Genomic DNA, 16,994 nt, shown 5'->3' with positions numbered 1-16,994 from the left:
GACAAGACATAACTATGGGAAGAGTCTGGATTCTGGGGATGGCAGACGAGGCAATTCAGTCCAAGCCTCCCTCTGATCCTAACTAGAGGGGAAAGGGGGAATGTTTTCTTTTTTTTTTTTTTTTAAGATTTTATTTATTTATCTTAAGAGGGGAAGGGAAGGAGAGAGGGGTAGAAATATCAATGTATGGTTGCCTCTCATGCGTCCCCTGCTGGGAACTGGCCTGCAACCCAGGCATGTGCCCTGACTGGGAATCAAACCTCGATCCTTTGGTTCACAGGCCCGCACTCAATCCACTGAGCTACACCAGCCAAGGCAAGGGGGAATGTTTTCTTAATGGCATCATGGAATCAAAAGTGCCAAGCCAAATCCGGGCAGAACAAAGGCTGAGCACAGAACAAAGGCAGAACAAAGGCAGAACACAGGGGGGCCACTTGCCCCTGGGGGTGCCCTCAGATTCTGCAGAGTGTTTCTGAGCAGTGCTGTCCTTAGAAATTGGAGTCCAAAGCCCACCCAAATCAGGGCGCCTGGTGAATCCCCCTTAATTCTGGGCCGGGATTCTGAAGCAGGAGTGCATCATTCAAACGATGACATCCGTCCAAGGGGGGAAGGCTTAGGAAAGTTGCGAACGTGGACTGGGGAGGTCGTGCGTAGAACTACAAAGTGAAGAATCCCTCGTGGAGGAAGAGCCTGTAGGAGGGAAATGTCGTGAGGATGAAGGGTTGGGGGAAGGACCGTATTCAGATGCTGGATAAAGAATCCTCGGAAAAAAAGAGGAAGTGTTACCAGAGAGGGAGGAGGAGTCGGGATACCAACCGTAGACAGCTTCCAAGAAGGGTGTGGTATCATAGAACAGTGTGATAACTGCCAAACTCCACAAAGACACTAGGGAGAATGAGGGCACAGGAAAGGCGAGCAAGAGGGCTGTGGAGAAGACATCAGATCTCAGGGGTGCAAAGAAAATAGGAGTGAAGCCCTGGCTGGTGTGGCCCAGTTGACTGAGCACGGGCCTGTGAACCAAAGGGTCTCCAGTTCCATTCCCAGTCAGCACGTGCCTGGGTTGTGAGCAAGGTCCCCAGGACGGGGCGCGCAAGAGGCAACCACACATTGATGTTTCTCTCCCTCTCTTTCTCCGTCCCTTCCCCTCTGTGTAAAAATACATAAATTGAATATTTGAAAAAAATAGGAGGTAAAGACGTGAGTGTGAGTGTGTGTATGTGCCGTGCATTCAACAAATGAGGAGGAAAGAGAAGGTGACCAATCAGAGGGAGTTATTTCCGCCCCCCCTCCGAGGTAGTAGAAATCTGTCCAGCTCTAGGGAGAGAACCCAATACACAGAAGAGACTGAAGAGGCTGAAGAGAGCAGGGAGCGAGAAGCAGGACCCAGGGGCCTGGAGGCAGTGGGAGGGGACAGGCTTGGGAACAGGAAGTCCAGCTCCCGGTCTGATCACACTCAGGAGGAAAGAACCCGTCAGGGCAAAGATATTTCAAGTTGTTGATAATGATGATGATGATGAGAGGAACCTCAAGGATTCCAGTACCAAGGCCTGGCACGGGGCAAAATGCCACTGAAATCACGAAGCACCCATGTTAGCCCTGGCCAGGTAGCTCAGTCGGTTAGAGCATCATCCTGATGCGCCAAGGCTGTGGGTTCGATACCCGATCAGGGCATATACAAGAAGGAACCTATGAATCTATCAGTAAGTGAAGAACAAATCAATGTTTCTCTCTTTCTCTAAAAAGTCAGTAAGTAAAAATTAAAAAAAGAAGTATCGTTATTAAACTATCTGAGAACTTACTAGAAATGAAAAAAAAAATCCCTCATTATATCTTTGCTTCAACTCACTCCCGGCACGAGAACCAAATCCAGTATTTGAGTGAAACTTCCTAAAAGCTGACGCTACAGGACTTTTCAAAACTAGATCGCCACTCACACAAACGACTGACTAGCTCCTGTTTCCTGAAAAGCAGGAAAATACCGATTCATTTTAATACTATTTTTTTGACAGTTACAAGGGCCGGCCCACCCTAATGGTGAACACTCCGTGACATGAGCACCCATCCCTGCTCTGGGAAGTGAATGCGGAAGCGCTATTTTAAGATACAGAATTAAAAGCAAACAGCTCAAGGTGGAGGAACCCAACCCATGTTTCCCTACACCTCTGAGATGAAACGAGGAATGTGATGATTCACAGCCAAGTGTATTAAGCTGTACGGAGGCTGCTCCTCCCGGCGGGAGACAGAGCAGGAGGGCTGGGTTGTCGCGGTGATCTTTCCAGTTCCGTCCCCTTCCAAGCCACCATCCCCTCCTCGCCTATTCAAAGCCAGCTCCACCTTGCACGACGCCAAGTTCAAAGGCTAATGTCGACATCCTCGGACCATAAACCCAGAAAACTGGAGAAGCCAGACTGCCTGCTGACCTCTTTAATATGAGACTCATTCAAAAGAGATCTAAAAGTTTATGAGTAATACAAACGTTAAGAAGAATGTTTACCTTCTAAGCGCAGGCATAACTATGCATACAACTGCGGCCTTCAGATCGTCTGAAGTGGCCTTCAACTTCAACTACAAACGTTTATTAGAGGCAAAAAGCTAACCAGCTTTGTTGGAAGCAGTGCAGGAGGGGCTGATGGGATTTGAGGATGTGAAGCCTGCAAAGATTTTCATTTGGCTATGGCTTCGAAAAAACGCCCAACCGTTCCGGGGTCCAAAAGAGCTGGCATCTCCTGTGGGTTAGAAGAGCTTAGTCAGGGAAGGGTGGGATGCGCTGACGCAGCACCAACGCACCGCCTACAGGGAAACTGAGAAGGATTACTGTCCGAACGATCTGGAGAATCGCTGTCAGAAAGGATGGCACAGGGAAATCTCTAGACCCACAGGCTTCCTCATCCCACGGATGTTTCTTCCATTTGTTCACCAGAACCCTCTGCACGTTGGCACGCACCCCGGCGACCCTGTACATCTCTGAGGTACTGGAACACCTAGCATTTCACTCTCCAGTGGGTTCGCATGCCTCCCCAAACCATGCCTTTTCTCTCCCTTCGAAGGCTCCTTATTCCCCATTTCTTGAATTCCATTCCATTCTAAATGCTTTCTATTTGCCTCTGAATGTTGTAGACTCACTGCCTCTGCTCCAGGGATCCGCAGTGACTCCCTGACCCCCGTCTCTTTCAGCAAGGACTGTCAGGCATTTCCTTGAAGTTCTTGTGTCTCCGGTGACATGCTGCTGGCTTTGCTGGGTCCTCCCAAAGCCGCAGGAATCATGACCAGGGAAGGGCAGTCGGGAGTTGCTGGGACTTGAAAGTTTACTTCACACCCACGGTCGATCCAAACAACTTCGACACACCTGGCTTTACTAGTGCTGGAATGACCTCATGACCTTGACCCTCACTCCCCAGGCCATGCCAGATAGCTTCCTGAACCCCAGCATCCAGCACTCAGGCCAATGCTCTTGAATTCTGCACTGAGGGCCCAGCCTCCCCCGGCCCTTCTGATGGCACCTCCTTGCCTGTGGATCTGGTCCCCATGGGTCGTCATTTCAAGTATCCCCTCGTCTGGAACGTGAGCTCCGCCCTCCCCTCATAGCTGGCCAGCCCCACGTGCGACTGCAGTCCCTAGGCCCCAGTGCAGTGGTGGGCTGGACATCCGCCGGTCCCCAGCCTTGCTTGACAGTCCCTACTCGTGTCCCCAGTCGTTTCTCTATTTATCTGTCTTCAGTGGCAATTCCACATCGTCACCTCTCTTCTCTAGTTTTAATCCTCCCCCAAGAATAAGGTTGATTGATTTGAGGGAGGGAAACATCAGTGTGAGAGAGGAATATTGATCAGCTGCCTCCTGTTCCCGCCCCGACCAACCTTTTGATGCATGGGGACGATGCTCCAACCCACTGAACCACCCGGCCAGGGCCATGTCATCGCCTCTCTTTAGAATCCTCATCTCCCTCTTCCTCAACTGGCAATCTTGATGCCCACTTAGAACACGAAACCACCTCCCAACCCCAAACTCATCTCTGAATGCAACTACTCAGTTCCCCGTGTTGGGACGGCAGGAGAGGTGGGCATTCTCCCCACCCCAGTGCGTTGCATTCCACGCATCCCTCCCCATTTCCCTCCTCCTCTGGTATCTGCAAAGGCTTCCTGTAGAGACTCGCCCAATACGCGCCCAGTAAAAAAGTGGCGTCTATCAAAAATCACAAATTCCTAAAGAGAACATTGAACATGCCACTAAATACTGAGCACAGTGGTCTGCTCCACTTTCATTACATTATTTCCTATTATCCGCCCTCTGCCTCCCAGTTCAGCTTATTGTAGACACTGATGTTCCTTTCTGCAGCTTCCAAAGCCACTCCGGCCAAGCTTCCAGTCTTCCAAGGTCTGGACCTCGAGGGTCACCCCCTGGCTCTCCAAACTGAGTCTTTCTCCCTCATGTCTGCTGCTGTGGCTGCTCCTCTCTTGGCTCAGTGTCCGTCTCTGCTCCAGGGATCTGCGGGGACTGCAATGCGACCCCGGACACCAACTTACAGGACTCATGTCCAACCAGCACCTGACAAATGACCACTCCTTTCCCCACCCGAGGGTCCTGACTCCATCCTAGCCCAGGGTCACTCCCAAGTTCCCATAGTGGCCACGCAGGAGCTGAATACAAACATCGTCTACAGACAGCTCTCCCCAAGGCTGACGGTGTCCAGCCCAAGGTGGTCCAGTGTCCTAAGACACTGCACCCAGGACCCTGGCTGCCCAGGTGAAGTCCAGCTGCAGAGCAGGTGGGGCCCCTCCACCCCCAACTCCCGTGTTTCTGGTTTCCTCTCACTGTCTGCTGATCTCCAACCATTGGGCCACCACGTCTAGGGACAACCCCCCTGCTGTAATGGGCACTTCAGTTCGTGTGCTGCTCATGTCAGGCCATGAGGAGTGTTGTGGCCAGATTCTGAAGTTCACACAAGTTTCAGTGCACGACTATCACGGACTCTGGGACATTTCATAATTATACATCATATATATATTATAACATGAATGCTACACAATGTACCCTCAGAGAAGAGCACCATTTTAAGAGTTTGCCCCAAGGACAGAATCTGTGAAACTGTTCCACAAATCCAAAACAAAGAAAAAAGCCCTGGCCGGGTGGCTCAGTTGGTTGCAGCATCATCCCATATACCAAACGGCTGCAGGTTCAATCCCCGGTCAGGGCTCGTACGGGAGGCAACCAATTGTTGTTTCTCTCTCCCATCAATGTTTCTCTCTCTCTCTCCCCCTCCCTCTCTCTGTCTAAAAATCAAATGAAATATATCCTCAGGTAAGGAATAAAAAAATGAAAAGAAAGAAAGAAAGGCTAATGTCAAGTAGTGATATATTGGAAAATCGAATCTTCATATCAAAGACTTGGGCACACCAGGCTCCCTGATACACGGGTATCTACTGAACCAAAATATCTTGGCTTTCTCATTTTACATCATTCCGACAAAGGAATTAAGATTATGTTAAAAATGACCCAAAACAAAGCTGGGAAAGCACAGGGAAAAAAATGGCAGTAAACGTATACACTGTATCTCCTGAAATGGACACCAAGAAAAAAATGGCATGCTGGGACCGATGGCTGTAAAGCACCTGCTTTGTGAACTCGCCACAGAGCAACACTGCACAGCTTCAAACAGCGGTTAGTAGATGCCTCTTTGCACATTATGTGCAAAGGAAACACCAAGTATACAACCCTAAACGGACAACACCGACCCAGGCAAAGATGTAAACGACATACTTAACACAATCATCGATCGGAGAGTAAATCACGCAGGGCAACAAGGCCCTTGGTAACTCTGTAGCTCCCATTAGGTTGTTATTGGATCTTTTTATTTTTTGCCTTGGTCCAAAATACACCCGAGTATGGGAATGAACAAAGGAAAAGATTGCTCCTTGACCAGAAAGAAATCGAATGACCAGATGCTAAGTCTAATGCCGCACTAACACAAAACTGAATTAAAACATGACCCGGCCTCAAAGTCCAGCTTTCCAATCTTATTACAGTGTACGAACATTTTTAAGGGAGGAAATAAACATTTGAACCATTTCAAATTAAACAGTCCATTTAAACATCCTGTTGTGAGCACAAATCACACGGCGTTCTTGTTTGAGTCGACATACAAAAAAATCCACAGTGATGTGGGAGCCAAAGGTTAAACAGGTTTTGTTTTAAGGACGCAAACGGTAGTAATAAGAATATACTGAATTATGTCATTTCCCCCCAAAATAAATTTTCATAACAACATAGTCTAAAAATGCCAGTGATGATGAGTTCCCTGAATACAATGCAGTGACTCAAAGTCAGTACTTAGTCAAATCAGGGCAGTACTTAGAGCAAAAGAATAAAGTTAAACAATTTAAAAGCTACTCTGCCATTGTCATTCTCTAAAGACAGTGAAATCTCTCAAAATTCAATACACAGTAGAGAGTAAAGAAACAAAGTTAATACACACTTACCGAGATGGCCCGCGTTACATTAAAACGTGGCAATGAACATCAGAACGACCTATCATTATGGAGCAAGTTTTAAAGAATTTCAACCAGGCCTGGCTGGTGTGGCTCAGTGGATTGAGTGCAGGCCTGTGAACCAGAGGATCGAGGTTCAATCCCCAGCCAGGGCACCTGCCTGCCTGGGTTGCAGGCCAGTTCCCAGCAGGGGATGCACGAGAGGCAACCATACATTGATATTTCTCTCCCTCTCTCCTTCCCTTCTCCTCTAAAGATAAACAAATAAAATCTTTTTTAAAAAAGAATTTCAACTGGGCTGCTTTGCCAAAACTCAGTAACAAAAGTATGACTTCTTTCTGACAGCACAGACGTCCTGAGAAATAAAAGCACTTTCATTTCTCGTCCCAAGGGATAAAAAAACACAGCTACTGGCATTGTACTCGTAATCCACCAATTATCTAAGCTCTGGACACATACAGTACCTTTCCCCCTATTTTATTTCTTTGTACTTTCCAATTACAGCTGATATCCCATGTTATTCTGTATCAGTTTCAGGGTTACAGCGTAGTGGTGAGACAATCACATACTTTACAAAGTGATCCCTCCGATAAGTCTAGTACCCACCGGGCACCATACATAGTTATTACAGTATTATTGATTGTATTCCCCATGCTGTACTTCACATCCCCATGACTGTTTTGTAACTTCTTAATCTGTTTCTCTTTTGCACCCACAAACCACCTCTAAATCAGCACAGGATGGCTGGGAATTCTACTCTGTCTGAAATAGCATCTCTCAGAAGATCAACAGCTTCCAGCAACTCAAACAACCAAAATGGCAAAGTTGTTTCCATTCCCATTTCCACATGAGAGTCTATGGCTCGCATAGACTCATATTTAAGCAGCGATGTGATGGGCGAGAAGCAAGAATGAAGGATTTTTTTTTAACCCCAAGGACGCAGCTGGACGCCCTGCCAGGCTGTTGGTGTGCACTGGCTGGGAAGTCCTGCCCCCAAGTGGCCGCTGACCTGCTGCAGAGCCAGCCGCCAGCCTGGGGGCATAGGAAGAAGACTCAGGTCTACAATGATCATGTTAAACGCCCGCCTCTGGCTGGTAGAAAGATCTGGGGTCAAGTCTTCTCAGCAGGAGCTCTGTCTTTCCTGGGCTCGGTGTCCCAGACCACGGAACTGGCAGGCGGTAACTTCCAGAGAGCAAAGCCATTGCTGTATCTGCACGCACCTCACTGAGTGCTTCCACGTGGCTTTGGCGAACAGACACATTCAAGTTCAGAGATGATGCTCACGCCCTGTTAAACGACGGCTTCCTGGTTCACCACTCTATTTTGCTGGTCATGCATCACTGTATGCAACCTTTTAGTTAATATTAAAATTGGACATAAAGGTTTCACGCAGCTTTTTTTGGTACTGGGGCAAACTTAGGCACTTTGGCCTTCTGGTATTCCTCCATCTGGTACCCACGCTCAGGACTGGGCCCTCCCTGCCCCTCTCGCCCCTGGCTGCCAGGGGGTCTCTCCTGGGAAGCTCTGGTCTCTCTGGTTCCCACCCTACTCACCTCCCAAGGCACAGCCTTCAGCTGCCAAGCTCTGCCCACCAGTGGCCACTGCCCAAGCCTGTGCTGTCCCTGACCCTAAGGGCAGGCACTCAGCAGCCCTGAAGATGAAAGCTAACTCCCAGCACGACCCCTGCAAACACAGCTGTTACCCAAGGTCATCAGCACCTTGCAGACAGGGACGTGCAGACAAAGAGGAGGCTGGGACTCACGACAGCACCTAAATCGCCTCCTGAGGAGCCCGCCTTCCAACAGGCTGCAAAGTCATCGTGAGGAGACGCTCACTTGAGGAGACACGATGGTGTGTGTACCCTCAGGCCGACCCAAGCCAGCACCGGGAGCTGGTGTCCCTGCTGTGAGTGCCCACCCCCCTCCGGCCCACCGCGCGCACACAGCCGGCCCCTCACTACAAGATGTGGGGCTTCCCTAAAACAGAAAGTGTGACACGGAAAAGAGCCCCACCCGAAACTCCCGCTTTTCATCCGAATGCTCGGGAGTCCCAGGATGACCGGCCGCAACAGGACGCTTTCTCGCTTAGACCGGCAGGGACAAAAGGGCGTCCGCTTCAAACACGGCCACCGCCAAGTTCTCCGCACCCTTGAAACGAGACGCGCGTGTACACATGAACACCAGCGCACTACGGACTCCGTTCCATTTCCCGGAGGTAATTCTGTGGAATGACAACGAGGAACTCAAACCATTCGGTTCAACGAGTGAGACGTGATGAAGTAATACAAGGTCATTTCTGAGAAGCTAACGCAGATCTGTTTTAGATAAAAAAAGAATTCTTTCCATGCATTTACTCCTTCGGCACCCACGAAAACGTTCTATCTTTTTATTTCTGTGTTGGCAACCTTCTCCGGTCTGCTGCCTGCCCCACAGCCCTTGGCCAATGTCACCAACCACCTTCAAATGTCCCCTCCACCCCTCCCTGCCCTGACTGTCACCATAAGCAGAGCCCCCGAGGGTGAGTCCCGCTGCCACATGCCCTGTTCATAGATTGGGGGTGGGGGTGACTGACAGGACTGTCAGAAGCGTGGCACTAGCCCTGCAGATTTGAGGTGGTGACAGCTGTCTCGGTCCCGTGACTGCATGGAAAATGGAAAATTATGTTATTCCTCCTCTGGAGACAAGAGAGAAAGGACAAGATAAACTCTACTTCTCACTCCTCAAATGAGCTGCTCTGACCTCAGGCAGGTCCATGATGCCTTCGCCTTCCCCCAAATATCTGGAGCCCCAAGCACCCGTGGGTCACTCGCTCCCTCTGGAAACTTCCCTCCGCGCCTCTTCCACCTCCGACTACCCTTGTCCAGGGGGGGTTCCCTGGTCCCAGCGTTAGCCCTGTTAGTTTACAAAACCGTCAAATGCAATGGGGTGGGTCACGCCAACTTTCAGGTGGAAAGAACAGAGGAAGGCAGGGCTCCCAGGCTCAGAAGGGCCCGTCCCTTCCTGCCACACCCCTGGGACTCCATTCCCTCCTCTCCTCCCTGGAGCTGACAGCGCTCTCCCCGCTTTTCCCCAACAGACTCAGGCCGGTATTTTCGTTTAGAATGAATGAAATCCTGCCTAATATCAGCTTCCCCACTAGCAGTTGCAAGTGAAAAGAAACTCAGAAGAGATAAGAGATGTCGGCGGAGGTCCAAGATAAAGACAAAATTCTGAGCAGCAAGTCAACCCATAAAGTTGTAGATAAAGAAGGAGGCTGACAATACTCCCCAGCATAGAGTTACTTGGCCCCAGCCAGGTGTCTCAGTTGGAGTGTTGTCCTGGACTAAAAGGTCACAGGTTTGACTCCCACTCAGGGCACATGCCTAGGTTGTAGGTTCTGTCCCCGGTTGGGGTGCATACAGGAGGCAACCAATCAATGCTTCGCTCTCACATCAATGTTTCTCTTTCCTCTTTCTCTTCCTTTCTCTCTAATAGCAGTTAAAAAAATGTCCTTGGCTGAGGATTAAAACAACAACAAAAAAGAATAGAGTACATGTAGCCACAGTTTATAACCATTTAAAACACAAGGGTCTTTGCCAGGCTGCCTCTAAGAGTCCCTTAGAAATACCTGGGCAGTCACAGCTTCAGAAAGAAGGCAGCCACGAAAGGCAAAGCATCTCCTACTACCTGGCTGTCAACCAGCAAACGACAGTCCAATTGGCCTCTGGAAGCACTGAAGTTAATTTGATAAACAACCGGATTCTTCTGCTCTGCAGAGGAGCTTCAGAGCGCCACCCGAGAGTCCCCTCGCACTGCGGGAAATTATGGAGGGCGGCCGTCCCGATGGAGTCCCTCACCCAACAGCAGTGCGCACAGCCCCACGTAGCAGTGATACTCGGGCCAGAGCCCTCTTGGGGGTCCTGTCCAGGGATGAGGCCAGGTGCCTGGTGACTAGGGCGGACAGGTCCTACCAGGAACGCGTGACCTAAGGCTGGTCACGAGGTTGTACTGGCAGCCCTAGGTGCAAGTCGTGGAGAGACAGGACACTGGAAAGAGATGCAGGTTGCCAGGTGGGGTCCCGGCCCAGCACTGTGTTGGGACAGCGAGAAAGGCTGAATGGGAGCCTGGGCTGGGCGGTACTGTCACCTCGGTGCTGGCTTCCTGACTTGGTGATGAGGGGGTCAGGCCAAGAATGCCCTCATTTGGGGGAGCTAGACCCTGCGCAGTTTCGGGGTGGTGGGACATCCCATCTCAAGCGGTCAGCAGAAGATGAACGAAAATGAGTGCAAACACACACACACTACACATATCTGGACAGAGGGCAATGGAGCAAATGCAGCAATGTTACCAGCTGGGAAACTGGGGACAGCAGGATTATGGGGGTTCTCAGTACTATCCTTACAACTTTTCCTAAGTTTGAAAATATTTCAAAACAGTATTTTAAAATTCTTCATATTGATCATTCTAGTGTAGTGTAAAATTTTATTTATGTATTTCTTTTTTTTTTAGATTATTTATTTATTTATTTATTTATTAGAGGGGAAGGAGAGAGGGAGAGAAACATCAATGTATGGTTGCCTTTTGTGCATCCCTGCTGGTAGTTAGCCTGCAAGGAACCGGTTTGCAACCCAGGCATGTGCCCTGACTGGGAATCGAACCGCGATCGTCCGGTTTGCAGGCCCGCGCTCAATCCACTGAGCTACGCCAGCCAGGGCTTATTTATGTATTTCTTTAAAGAGGGGAAGGGGGTGAGAAAGAGAGAGTGAGAAACATCAATGTGTGGTTGCCTCTTGCATACTAGCTGCTGGGGGCCTAGGCCACAACCCAGGCAGGTGTCCCAGGCAGCCACCCTTTGGTTCACAGCCCATGCTCAATCCACTGAGCTATGCCAGCCAGGGCTAAACCTTCTCTTTCCGTGCCATCTGACAAAGCCTCCCAGCCAAACATCACCAGAACACACCTGCAGTCAGTCCACCAGGGTCAGATGTATTCCCATGCATCAGGGAGGGACAAAACTTCCCACAGGGAACCGTGGGGGATCTCGGAGCGTCTCCGTGGTAGGGGCAGGAGGAAAGGGTGTGCACGGAGCCTGGGGGCAAGAGTCGGTCTCAGCAAAGACTGGTCAGAACTGCAGGCTAGGGAGTTGCTGGAACAGTTGCAGCAACAGAGCCTGAGGAGTTATGGGTACACGGGCTTGTCCTCCACAGTCTTCTCTGAGAACCTATGGGTTTGTGCCGACAGATGTTAGAGTCTGGACGTAGTTTATGGTGGGCATGATGGCATGGCCTGGCAGCATTCATCTGGTCTGCAAATTAGGGAACGTTTGGCAAGTGGTGCTTTCGGTTTCCATTTTTAAGAACCGCTCCCCCGGCCCCGACCCCGCCACAACCTACCTGCAAGCCAGGCCATTTATTCACCATATCAAATCCCTTCATTCATTCAGCAAGTGTTTGTCCTGAAGAAAGGCTTGGGTTTTCTAGGAAATAATACGTCTCCACGACAGACGGGACCACATCTCCGTTACAGGCTGGTTCAGTCCGGGCCCTGCCTGAGAAGATTTTACCACGTATTTCTGGGACACTGTCTCCAGAACCCAGGGAGATGGGATGCATTCCAGGTCCCCTCAGGAAACCGCGCTGTCAATCAAGAATGCTGTAGGGTTCGCAAGACGCACTAGAAAGCCCATCCCACTTCATTCCCACAGAGAGGGCCGAAACAATCGCCTCCCCCCAGGAGTGCCCAGGCATTGGTCTGATGCCAGGGACCGAAGCCAAGGGTCTCAGCTGGAACCTGCAGCTTCTCGGCCAGAAACGGAGACCCGAGAACCACAGCAAGAGGACGTCTTGTTCCACTCGCTCTGTTTCTCCAAAAGCAAGAGAAAGTGTGTGTGTTTTATAGGCAAAGTTAAAAGGGAAAAGTAAGCCAATATATCAATGTTACTGCTGATTCTATAAATTTGAGATTTTGAACTAAGGAGAGCATAAACTCAATTTAAGTCTTTCTGTTTGAAGGTTTTGTATTTCCTTTGGCAGTCAAAGGCAATCATCCATTTCATTAAAATTTTTACAAATTTAAAAAATAGTGTATAATATGGCAAATTTTTCAGTCTTTTGGGTGAAAGAACGTTGATGAAGAGATAACCAATGGTGGCTGAGCTATTTCCTAAAAGGGAAGAAGGATTATGTCTTCCTATAGAATTGGAAGTCATTATAGACCCTTTACATTACCCCTCCCCCCTTTAGACTTTGTGGGTAAGGTTTTGAAGTTTGGTTTTCCACTATTGTATTCCAAAGTCAACTGCATTTGAGAACCAATCCAGAACACCTCCTACCTCCCATGAAACCCTTTCTAATCCATGTTTCAAAAATAGTCCAGCTCTTACTTCTTTTAAAAAGGAACATAGGTCCTGGCTGTTGTAGCTCAGTGGATTGAGCACAGGCTGTGAACCAAAGGGTTGCAGGTTCGATTCCCAGTCAGGGCACATGCCTGGATTGTGGGCTGGGTCCCCAGTGGGGGCCACGTGAGAGGCAACCACACATTGATGTTTCTCTCTCTCTCTCTCCCCCTCCCTTCCCCTCGGTAAAAATAAATAAATAAATATCTTTAAAAAATAAAAAATAAATAAAAAGGAACATAGGATTTTAAAAGTGGAGGTGGAGTTCTTTTTTAACCCCGTGCCAAAGATGCTACACACCCCTACGTGTGGGGCATTACAGTATCATTGTCACAGCCTACGGTAGAAAGCGGAAGTAGCCAAGCAAGTAGGCTCTCCTTCCATTTCTTTTGTATTACTTGGAAAATCAGTTTATTGGTTTTCTAAAAACGGAAGACGCTCACTGTAAAAACTTCTAACACTCTAAAAATGATCCAAGAGTATAATAAATAGAAATTGCTGCGCCACCAGCCATGACTGGGGAGACCTGGGAGAGAAAATAAACTCAAGTTGCAGAAAACCCAAATTCACTGCAGAAAATGGAGTTCATAAATACATTCCCCTTCCTGACAGAGAGCTGGGACATCAGCACACCCAAGTCCGCGGCCTTCGATGCTTTTCCTCAGAAGGCAGAACGCCAACATCGCAAACAGGGGCCATGAGCTGAGTGAACGGTTAAGGTCAGTGCACGACTCCTCCCAGCCATTGACCTTCTGGAAGCTCAACTTGACCTCTTTTTTAACCTCGAGGTCAAATTGCCTTCCCTTCGGGACTGCTGAGGCATTTCACTTTTGAGATGGGGTCAAACAGGACAGATCGCCAAAAAGAAGAAATTAACTCTGCATAATAATCTTTCAACATTCAGCACAATAAAAAAGACAACTCTACTCCCCAACTTTTCCTCGCAGCCAAAATAATGAATCTCCAGTTCTGGGAAACTGAAGGCAACCTTACATGAAGTGAAGCTTTTTTTCCCTCCATGTATGCAGAAATTGTAACCTCTCCCCTGCACCACAGTGATTCCATTTGATCAAGTAAACGAATTCTAATGACGCGCCACGTGAATTATTTATCTGATTACACATCAGTCATGCCAGTGTTCACCATATGAAAGAACCTGATAGAATTTCATATTCTAACAAACAGTTCAAAGGTTTCTCAATTAACGCAACGTCTCACTTTCGAAAAGCAATTCACTTTATTTTAAACCATACTTCTGTTTTCTTCAGTCACTTTCACTGTCCAATCTACTTAGCAAGAATTTACCATTTTTTGCTTTTTCTTTCAATTATTGCTTAAATGTCCTCAGAGAGGTCACATGTCAGTTTCCTATGTCTTATGCAATAAAATGTGGTCAAGCACACTTTTAAATAAAAGAATTGAGTGAAACCATTTCACTAAAAAGAATTACTAAAATTTAAAAAATTGAAATGTATAAACTAGAGTATCCACATTTACTGAACTTTTGTTTTCATCAATTGCACGTAAAAGATACAGAAGTCATACTCTCAGCCCTGGCTGGTGTAGCTCAGTGGATTGAGCACAGGCCTGCGAACCAGAGGATCGTGGTTCGATTCCCAGTCAGAGCACATGCCTGGGTTGCAGGCTGGTTCCCTGCAGGCCAGTTCCCAGCAGGGGACGCATGAAAGGCAACCATACATTGATGTTTTTCTCCCTTCTCCTTCCCCTCTAAAGATAAATAAATAAATAAAATCTTTAAAAAAAGTAATATTCTCAAAAAAAAAAGGCTTCAGTTTTACACTTTGTTCCCACCTATTCAGAGTGTGTCAGAGCTCATACATCTGGTCTACCAAGTATTTGAAACCTTTATTGACTTGCCATTGAACCCTACAACATATAAACGTGAACAAAACCTTCTCACAGCAAAGAACGTTCTAGTATTCTCTTTATGGCACCGCGCCGTCACCTGTGGCCTAGGACAATACGATTAACAGGAAATGACAGTGGGGCCTGAAAGGGCCAGTGTTCCTCCAGAAACACGCATGAATTGATCACATATCCATATGAAAACCTATCACTTATCCTGGAAAAACTTAACATCGCTAATAGTAATCACTTAGAATGGAAGGAAACCATCAGCAGCATTAAGTAAATTGGGATCTGTCCTAATGACAGTTAATATTACATTACATATTATATCACACATTATATTATTATACTACATCACATTATATTTATTATAGTATATCACATCACACTAGAAATTTACAACACTGAACTTAATTCAATTCTGGTTATAGAATTCTGGAAACATTTCTTTGTCTCGCTTAGTCTTTGAATCCGAATCGCCACTATGAACCACTTATTAGAAATGGACCACATGCCTGCCAGTTTGGAGAGTATGCTGGCGGGGGACCTGTTAGATAAGCCAGTTTTTACTGAACAGAAGAAAGCTTGCGGCAAAATGAGTCTGTTGCGTTTTTGGGGAAAATTAAAACACGGAAGCATCCGGGCTCTTGGAGAAAACGAGACCGGCGCCGGAGGCCCTACTCACAGTGAGCTCGCAGAAATCCAGGCTGTCCAGGCTCCTGCTGCGGTGCAGCCGCCCCTTAATCCGCCTCAGGGAAGGTTTGCCTTGGCTGCCGCCCGCGGTAGCACCATTGGGGTTTTCAGAGGACGGCGTGACCCTGCAAGAAGAAGGGAAACTTGAAATGGGCAGCTCTACAAGTGGGCACACTTCTTACACGAGTACTTGAGGGGAGCTTTAAAAATGTCACCTTCCCGCCCCGGCTTGGTGGTTCGGTTGGTTGGAGCATCGTCCCGTGCACCGAAAGGTTGCAGGTTCCATCCCTTGTCAGGGGGCATACTGGAGGCAACTAGTCAACGTTTCTCGCATCGATATTTTTCTTTCACCTGCATGCTCTCTCTCTCTCTCTTTCTCTCCCTACCCCCTCCCCTCTTCCTTTCTCTCTTTAAAATCAATGAAAAACATGTCCTCAGGTTGGGGGGGGGGTCAAAAAATAAATAAATAAAAGTGTCACATTCCCACGTCAACCAACAAGCCAAGCTTCATGGTGCAAATACACTCTGTCAGATACCCTCCCTGAATATTCCTTAGCAGCTCGCTAGTTCAGAAATGTTTCTTGACGAAGTTCAAAGGTTCCAACATCAAGGTTCACAAAAAGTCAACTCTGTAAGCTTCCAAGAAGCAATGAAGGCTAGACTAAGGTTGCCTAGGTAACCAGGAGGCATCTACTTCCCTCTAGGTACTTAGTAATGGGTTGCTCAGCCTGGTGCCTGGCACCCCAGGGCAAGGCAGGCATCGTGGTGCACAGCCACACTCTTCAGGATGCTTTTGGTAAGTGTGAAAACTACTTTGAAAACTGAAGTGTGACAGTCACCACTTAATTCAGCATTAATTCAGAAAATACAGGTGAGAAGCAGCAATAATCAAAGCCACTCCCAAAATGCACACTGGGACACACGTTCTGTCCTGTGTTTTCCCATTTCTATGCTACGGCTGGTGGCAGCCTTAGAACCAAGAGCCCTGGGAACCCGGGGAGAAACTGCCCTGCGGGTTACAGTTTATGTGGATTATTGTCTTAGACAATCAAGAGTATAAAGTACAGCCCTGGCTGGTGTAGCTCAGTGGATTGAACACGGGCCTGTGAAGCAAAGGGTCGCTGGTTCGATTCCCAGTCAGGGCACATGCCTGGGTTGCAGGCCAGGTCCCCAGTAGGGGGCGCACACAAGGCAACCACCCCTATAAATAAATAAATAAATAAATAAAACATTTTTAAAAAAGAGTTGATTTAAAAGAAAGTATAAAGTACAGAGACTGGTTCGTAAGCGTGTCGTTTACAAACATCAGTTTCCTTATTTTACAGTCAGATCTCCTATTTTTAATACATTCCATGCTCATGTATTTATCAGCCTTCAAGACCTACTCAGTTTTTCTATCTAAATTGTTGTCTGAAAGGAATACAACAGGTCTCCCGTCACTTGGTGAGGCCACACAGGATGGACTATTAGCCAAAAAAAGTTGATTTGCATAACAAGTTTAAATATCATAAAATAGACTAGTTTAGGTACAGCTACCATTTAAAAGTTTATCTACCCATATAGTTAGAATATTTGAAG

The 16,994-nt window shown here is 47.8% G+C and overlaps 1 protein-coding gene across 8 annotated transcripts in view; it reads right to left on the bottom strand.

Moving 5' to 3' along the window:
* The window catches only part of TJP1 (tight junction protein 1), a 209,110-nt gene that overhangs the window by 149,554 nt on the left and 42,562 nt on the right, over positions 1 to 16,994 (bottom strand). For all 8 annotated transcript variants that reach the window (XM_037053769.1, XM_037053760.1, XM_037053761.1 and 5 more), the window contains one exon: positions 15,409 to 15,541. In XM_037053769.1, the coding sequence (XP_036909664.1) occupies positions 15,409 to 15,541 (133 nt within the window). The remainder of the gene's footprint in view (positions 1 to 15,408; positions 15,542 to 16,994) is intronic.

Source organism: Sturnira hondurensis, unplaced genomic scaffold (genome assembly GCF_014824575.4).
Source record: "Sturnira hondurensis isolate 20B ecotype Veracruz unplaced genomic scaffold, ASM1482457v3 Scaffold0007865, whole genome shotgun sequence".
Lineage (NCBI taxonomy): Eukaryota > Metazoa > Chordata > Mammalia > Chiroptera > Phyllostomidae > Sturnira > Sturnira hondurensis.
This window is presented reverse-complemented; position numbering and strand designations above follow the sequence as displayed.